The 7,500-nt window shown below is 52.8% G+C and overlaps 1 protein-coding gene across 1 annotated transcript in view; it reads left to right on the top strand.

Moving 5' to 3' along the window:
- Positions 1-65: 65 nt before the first annotated feature.
- The window catches only part of LOC131734614 (transmembrane protein 132A-like), a gene marked incomplete at its 5' end in the record, with an annotated part of 14,558 nt that continues 7,123 nt past the window's right edge, over positions 66-7,500 (top strand). Inside the window, 5 exons of the mRNA XM_059021411.1 lie at positions 66-195; positions 2,121-2,442; positions 3,162-3,312; positions 4,463-4,500; positions 4,550-4,745. Of these exons, the coding sequence (XP_058877394.1) occupies positions 66-195; positions 2,121-2,442; positions 3,162-3,312; positions 4,463-4,500; positions 4,550-4,745 (837 nt within the window). The remainder of the gene's footprint in view (positions 196-2,120; positions 2,443-3,161; positions 3,313-4,462; positions 4,501-4,549; positions 4,746-7,500) is intronic.

Raw genomic sequence — 7,500 nt, forward strand, 5'->3', positions numbered from 1 at the left:
TCTCTCCCTCTCTCCCAGCGCACATCTCCGTCCTCAAGTTTTGGGATTCTCTGGTCCTCACCCAGTTAGACCAAGAGGTGCTGGGAAACTCCAGCCAGCGATCCCACTCCCAGTCCCTGCTGCTGCTGCACGCCCCTGGGGAGAAGCAACTACCCCGTGGTCCAGGCTTCATTCGGACCTTTCACTGTAAAGCAGGTCAGAGCGCGGACCGTCTTTTAAAATCCATTCTCTCACCTCTTATTAGCTTTATTAACATGATCACCGGCCCCTCCCTTTAAAGGAGCGCTGACCATCTTTAAAATCCATTCTCTCACCTCTTATTAGCTTTATTAACAGGATCACCGGCCCCCTCCCTTTAAAGGAGCGCTGACCATCTTTAAAATCCATTCTCTCACCTCTTATTAGCTTTATTAACATGATCACCGGCCCCTCCCTTTAAAGGAGCGCTGACCATCTTTAAAATCCATTCTCTCACCTCTTATTAGCTTTATTAACTTGATCACCGACCCCTCCCTTTAAAGGCGCGCTGACCATCTTTAAAATCCATTCTCTCACCTCTTATTAGCTTTATTAACACGATCACCGGCCCCTCCCTTTAAAGGAGCACTGACCATCTTTAAAATCCATTCTCTCACCTCTCATTAGCTTTATTAACACGATCACCAGCCCCTCCCTTTAAAGGAGCGCTGACCATCTTTAAAATCCATTCTCTCACCTCTTATTAGCTTTATTAACATGATCACCGGCCCCTCCCTTTAAAGGAGCGCTGACCATCTTTTAAAATCCATTCTCTCACCTCTTATTAGCTTTATTAACAGGATCACCGGCCCCTCCCTTTAAAGGAGCGCTGACCATCTTTAAAATCCATTCTCTCACCTCTTATTAGCTTTATTAACATGATCACCGGCCCCCTCCCTTTAAAGGAGCGCTGACCATCTTTAAAATCCATTCTCTCACCTCTTATTAGCTTTATTAACTTGAATCACCGACCCCTCCCCTTTAAAGGCGCGCTGACCATCTTTAAAATCCATTCTCTCACCTCTTATTAGCTTTATTAACACGATCACCGGCCCCCTCCCTTTAAAGGAGGCACTGACCATCTTTAAAATCCATTCTCTCACCTCTCATTAGCTTTATTAACACGATCACCAGCCCCTCCCTTTAAAGGAGCGCTGACCATCTTTAAAATCCATTCTCTCACCTCTCATTAGCTTTATTAACATGATCACTGACCCCTCTCTTTAAAGGAGAGCTGACCGTCTTTAAAATCCATTCTCTCACCTCTTATTAGCTTTATTAACATGATCACTGGCCCCTCCCTTTAAAGGAGCGCTGACCATCTTTAAAATCCATTCTCTCACCTCTTATTAGCTTTATTAACTTGATCACTGGTCTCTCTCCCTCTCTCTGTGTTTTAGGAGCTGTCCCTCCCCCTCCTCTCCCTCCCCTCCTCACTCTCTGCCTCTATTTTGGGGGGACCGGATGGGGGCGTGGTCTCGATTTCTCGACCCTGGGTTCGAGTGCTGTTCCACTGGGGAGGAGTGGAGAGAGAGAGGGAACGAGAGAAAGGAGGAGAGAGGTGCGTCACTCTCCATGCTTTCAGAGAGACTGAAGAACTTCAAACAAAATGCTTAATACAGGTACTTAAAATGGGGAGCGAGAGATCTAGCATTGTAGCTTCCAAAATAACTACTTGAAGTCTTTCTCAGCGTCTTCAGTGTAAATTCAATGGCAAACGTTTCCACTAGAAGTCTTTCTCAGCGTCTTCAGTGTAAATTCAATGGCAAACGTTTCCACTAGAAGTCGTTCTCAGCGTCTTCAGTGTAAATTCAATGGCAAACGTTTCCACTAGAAGTCTTTCTCAGCGTCTTCAGTGTAAATTCAATGGCAAACGTTTCCACTAGAAGTCTCTCTCAGCGTCTTCAGTGTGAATTCAACGGCAAACGTTTCCACTAGAAGTCATTCTCCGTCAATAAGGGGAATCAGCTAATCTCTCTCTCTCTCTCTCTCTCTCTCTCTCTCTCTCTCTCTCTCTCTCGCTCTCTCTCTCAGTCCTCCTCGGGTGTCTGTGTGGCTAATCTCACATTCCCGCACTCCTGGTTCACCACGGAAACTATGAAAACCAGAGCGGCCGACGGAAGCAGCAGCAGCGCGGAAGCAGAGCTCTATTACAGCGTCTCCCCCGCTCGGCACAGCGCCCCCTGCCTGTCTGGAGACGGTACTGCAGCCTTCGCAGAACGAGCTTCACTACACCGGGGCGGTGGCTCTGCGGAGCGGGGGGGCGCCGGGACCGGACTCGGGGGAGGAGGAGGAGGAGGAGGAGCTGAGGCTGGACCCCAACGTCGTGATTCGCTCCCCGAAAGGACCCCTGAAGCTGGGGCAGCCAATCAAAGTGGGGGTGCTGCTGAGGGAGAACTGCACTGCAGAGCTGGTGGTGATCAGGTGAGACTGGTCTACAGTATTGAGACTGGGCCAGTGTATTGAGACTGGATCAGTGTATTGAGACTGGTCTACAGTATTGAGACTGGGCCAGTGTATTGAGACTGGTCTACAGTATTGAGACTGGGCCAGTGTATTGAGACTGGATCAGTGTATTGAGACTGGGCCAGTGTATTGAGACTGGATCAGTGTATTGAGACTGGACCAGTGTATTGAGACTGGTCTACAGTATTGAGACTGGACCAGTGTATTGAGACTGGTCTACAGTATTGAGACTGGACCAGTGTATTGAGACTGGACCAGTGTATTGAGACTGGACCAGTGTATTGAGACTGGACTGGACCAGACAGTGACCAGTCTCTCTCTCTCTCTCCTCTCTGTCTCTCTCCATCTCTCTCTCTCTCTCTCTCTCTCTCTCTCTCTCTCTCTCTCTCTCTCTCTCTCTCTCTCTCTCTCTCTCTCCTCTCTCTCTCTCTCTTTCTCTCTGGTCTCAGATGTTCAGATGCTGAAGGTTTTTAATCTCCCTCTTTGGGCATCGACTCCATCACAGATTGAGGATTAAACTCGGGAGCTCTCTCTCTCTCTCTCTCTCTCCCCATCCCTCTATCGTCCCCTTAATCTGTTCAGTGTAAGTTCCCATGACAGATCTGAAGTTCCCGTTTCATCAAAACGTTTCCCGGTCAGTTTGACACGTTCCTCTCTCTCCTCCCCCCCTCTCTCAGAGTGAAGCTGAAGAAAGGTCTGAGCGTGGAGTCGGTCAGCCCGTCGCTCGCTTCAGACGACTGGACAGTGAGTGTGGAGGAAACGCTGGGGTCCAAACACCACACCACCCTCGCTGACCATCCGCAGAGCAGCACGATCGCACACACACAGGTGACAAAATAACACTGTGTCTGTCTGTCTGTGTGTCTGTCTGTCTGTGTGTCTGTCTGTCTGTCTGTCTGCAGCTTTAATGAAACTAAACTCTTTTCAGAATGTAGTAAACTAACACAGACCCCAAGAAGAAGGGATTATATTGTAGCGTCAAACTGAACAGGATTGTGGGGCTCTGTCTGTCTGTCTGTCTGTCTGTCTGTCTGTCTGTCTGTCTGTCTGCAGCTTTAATGAAACTAAACTCTTTTCAGAATGTAGTAAACTAACACAGACCCCAAGAAGAAGGGATTATATTGTAGCGTCAAACTGAACAGGATTGTGGGGCTCTGTCTGTCTGTCTGTCTCTGTCTGTCTGTCTGTCTGTCTGTCTGTCTGTCTGCAGCTTTAATGAAACTAAACACTTTTCAGAATGTAGTAAACTAACACAGACCCCAAGAAGAAGGGATTATATTGTAGCGTCAAACTGAACAGGATTGTGGGGCTCTGTCTGTCTGTCTGTCTGTCTGTCTGCAGCTTTAATGAAACTAAACTCTTTTCAGAATGTAGTAAACTAACACAGACCCCAAGAAGAAGGGATTATATTGTAGCGTCAAACTGAACAGGATTGTGGGGCTCTGTCTGTCTGTCTGTCTGTCTGTCTGTCTGTCTGTCTGTCTGCAGCTTTAATGAAACTAAACCCTTTTCAGAATGTAGTAAACTAACACAGACCCCAAGAAGAAGGGATTATATTGTAGCGTCAAACTGAACAGGATTGTGGGGCTCTGTCTGTCTGTCTGTCTGTATGTCTGTCTGTCTGTCTGTCTGTCTGTCTGTCTGCAGCTTTAATGAAACTAAACTCTTTTCAGAATGTAGTAAACTAACACAGACCCCAAGAAGAAGGGATTATATTGTAGCGTCAAACTGAACAGGATTGTGGGGCTCTGTCTGTCTGTCTGTCTGTCTGTCTGTCTGCAGCTTTAATGAAACTAAACTCTTTTCAGAATGTAGTAAACTAACACAGACACCAAGAAGAAGGGATTATATTGTAGCGTCAAACTGAACAGGATTGTGGGGCTCTGTCTGTCTGTGTCTGTCTGTCTGTGTCTGTCTGTCTGTCTGTCTGTCTGTCTGTGTGTCTGTGTGTCTCTCTCATGTTTTCACACTCCTCTAGAGAAGCTCTCGTGTGATTGTGTTCATGTTCATGTTCCCGTCTCTCGCCCCCGTCTCCTCTCTCTCTCGGCTCCGGCGCTGGTTCCAGCTCTGTTCTGTTCTGGGAGCCGGCTCGCCTCTCTCTCCAGTCCGATAACTTCACGGGCCCGGCTGTGACCCGCAGGATCTCCTGGCAGGTGGAGTACCCGGGTCAGAACCCGCTGTGGGGGTCCGAGGGGGGGGCGGCGCTGACCCGGATCACGCTGACCCACCGGGCCCTGCTGGGCATCGTACCCGTCACACAGGTGAGGAGAGAGGGGACGGGGAGAGAGGGAGGGGAGAGAGATATTGTTTTTATTTTTGTTCTGTAAATGCTTTGGCAATACTTGTATAACATCGTCATGCCAATAAAGCTAATTTTGAATTTGCGAGAGAGGGGAAGGAAGGGGGGAAGAGAGGGGAGGGGATGGTAGAGGGGGGAGAGAGGAGGAAGGGGGAAAGGAGAGAGGGGGAGATAGGAGGAGAGGGGGAAAGGAGAGAGGGGGGAGAGAGGAGGAAGGGGGAAGGAGAGAGGGGGAGAGAGGAGGAAGGGGGAAAGGAGAGGGGGGAGAGAGGAGGAAGGGGGAAAGGAGAGAGTGGGGAGAGAGGAGGAAGGGGGGAAGGAGAGAGGGGAGGAGAGGGGGAAAGGAGAGGGGGAGAGAGGAGGAGAGGGGGGAAAGGAGAGAGAGGGGGGAGAGAGGAGGAAGGGGGAAAGGAGAGAGGGGGGAGAGAGGAGGAAGGGGGAAGGAGAGAGGGGGAGAGAGGAGGAAGGGGGAAAGGAGAGAGGAGGAAGGGGGAAAGGAGAGAGTTGGGAGAGAGGAGGAAGGGGGAAAGGAGAGAGGGGGGAGAGAGGAGGAAGGGGAAAGGAGAGGGGGGAGAGAGGAGGAAGGGGGAAAGGAGAGGGGGGAGAGAGGAGGAAGGGGGAAAGGAGAGGGGGGAGAGAGGAGGAAGGGGGAAAGGAGAGAGGGGGAGAGAGGAGGAAGGGGGAAGGAGAGAGTGGGGAGAGAGGAGGAAGGGGGGAAGGAGAGAGGGGGAGAGAGGAGGAAGGGGGGAAGGAGAGAGTGTGGAGAGAGGAGGAAGGGGGAAAGGAGAGAGGGGGGAGAGAGGAGGAAAGGAGAGAGGGGGGAGAGAGGAGGAAGGGGGGGAGGAGAGAGGGGGAGAGAGGAGGAGAGGGGGAAAGGAGAGAGGGGGAGAGAGGAGGAAGGGGGAAAGGAGAGAGGGGGGAGAGAGGAGGAAGGGGGGAAGGAGAGGGGGAGAGAGGAGGAAGGGGGAAAGGAGAGAGGGGGAGAGAGGAGGAAGGGGGGAAGGAGAGAGGGGGAGAGAGGAGGAAGGGGGAAAGGAGAGAGGGGGGAGAGAGGAGGAGAGGGGGGAAGGAGAGAGGGGGAGAGAGGAGGAAGGGGGGAAGGAGAGAGGGGGGAGAGGAGGAAGGGGGGAAGGAGAGAGGGGGAGAGAGGAGGAAGGGGGAAAGGAGAGAGGGGGAAAGGGGAGAGTGGGGAGAGAGGAGGAAGGGGGAAGGAGAGAGGGGGAGAGAGGAGGAGAGGGGAAGGAGAGAGGGGGGAGAGAGGAGGAAGGGGGAAGGAGAGAGGGGGGAGAGAGGAGAGAGGGGAAAGGAGAGAGGGGGAGAGGAGGAAGGGGGGAAGGAGAGAGGGGGGAGAGAGGAGAGAGGGAAAGGAGAGAGGGGGAGAGGAGGAAGGGGGAAGGAGAGAGTGGGGAGAGAGGAGAGAGGGAAAGGAGAGAGGGGGAGAAGAGGAAGGGGGGAAGGAGAGAGGGGGGAGAGAGGAGGAAGGGGGAAAGGAGAGAGTGGGGAGAGAGGAGGAAGGGGGAAGGAGAGAGGGGGGAGAGAGGAGGAAGGGGGAAGGAGAGAGTGGGGAGAGAGGAGAGAGGGAAAGGAGAGAGGGGGAGAGGAGGAAGGGGGGAAGGAGAGAGGGGGAGAGAGTAGGAAGGGGGGAAGGAGAGAGGGGGAAAGGAGAGAGGGGGGGAGAGGAGGAAGGGGGGAAGGAGAGAGGGGGGAGAGGAGGAAGAGGGAAAGGAGAGAGTGGGGAGAGAGGAGGAAGGGGGAAGGAGAGAGTTTGGAGAGGAGGAAGGGGGAAAGGAGAGAGTGGGGAGAGAGGAGGAGAGGGGAAGGAGAGAGGGGGGAGAGAGGAGGAAGGGGGAAGGAGAGAGGGGGGAGAGAGGAGGAAGGGGGAAAGGAGAGAGTGGGGAGATAGGAGAGAGTGGGGAGAGAGGAGGAAGGGGGAAAGGAGAGAGTGGGGAGAGAGGAGGAAGGGGGAAAGGAGAGAGTGGGGAGAGAGGAGGAAGGGGGAAAGGAGAGAGTGGGGAGAGAGGAGAGAGGGGGAGATAGGAGGAAGGGGGAAAGGAGAGAGTGGGGAGAGAGGAGGAAGGGGGAAAGGAGAGAGGGAGGAGAGAGGAGGAAGGGGAAAGGAGAGAGTGGGGAGATAGGAGAGAGGGGGGAGATAGGAGGAAGGGGGAAAGGAGAGAGTGGGGAGATAGGAGAGAGGGGGGAGATAGGAGGAAGGGGGAAAGGAGAGGGGTAGGGGAAGGAGAGAGGGTGGATAGGGGGAGGAGAAGATTGGGGGAGAGAGAGAGAGGCGAGGAAGGGGGGAGAGGGAGAAGAGGAGGCAGCAGGCCTGGGCGCTCTCATAGTTACAGCAGACTTGTTTAATGAAATTGCAACTCCAGTGCTGTTTTGCTGCAGTGATTGCAGTTAGAGCGACAGGAGCACTGCTGTGCCTTCAGTGTACCAGACCACGTTAAAGAACTACAGCTCCCAGCATCCCTCACCACGAGGAGGCATGCTGGGAGCTGTAGTCCTATAGCCAGGGCTGGACCGATTCACAGTGTATCGATGAATCGCGATGCTTTCTTTACAGGATGTATCGTAATAGAGGTCTGTATCGTGATGCTAGACCACAGCGCACTGCAGTTAAAGAACTACAGCTCCCAGCATGCCTCACCATTGCCGCAGGTGCAGAGGCATGCTGGGAGCTGTAGTTGTAGCCAGCGCTGTAGCGATTCACTGTG

The sequence above is a fragment of the Acipenser ruthenus genome, unplaced genomic scaffold (assembly GCF_902713425.1).
Source record: "Acipenser ruthenus unplaced genomic scaffold, fAciRut3.2 maternal haplotype, whole genome shotgun sequence".
NCBI classification, from domain to species: domain Eukaryota; kingdom Metazoa; phylum Chordata; class Actinopteri; order Acipenseriformes; family Acipenseridae; genus Acipenser; species Acipenser ruthenus.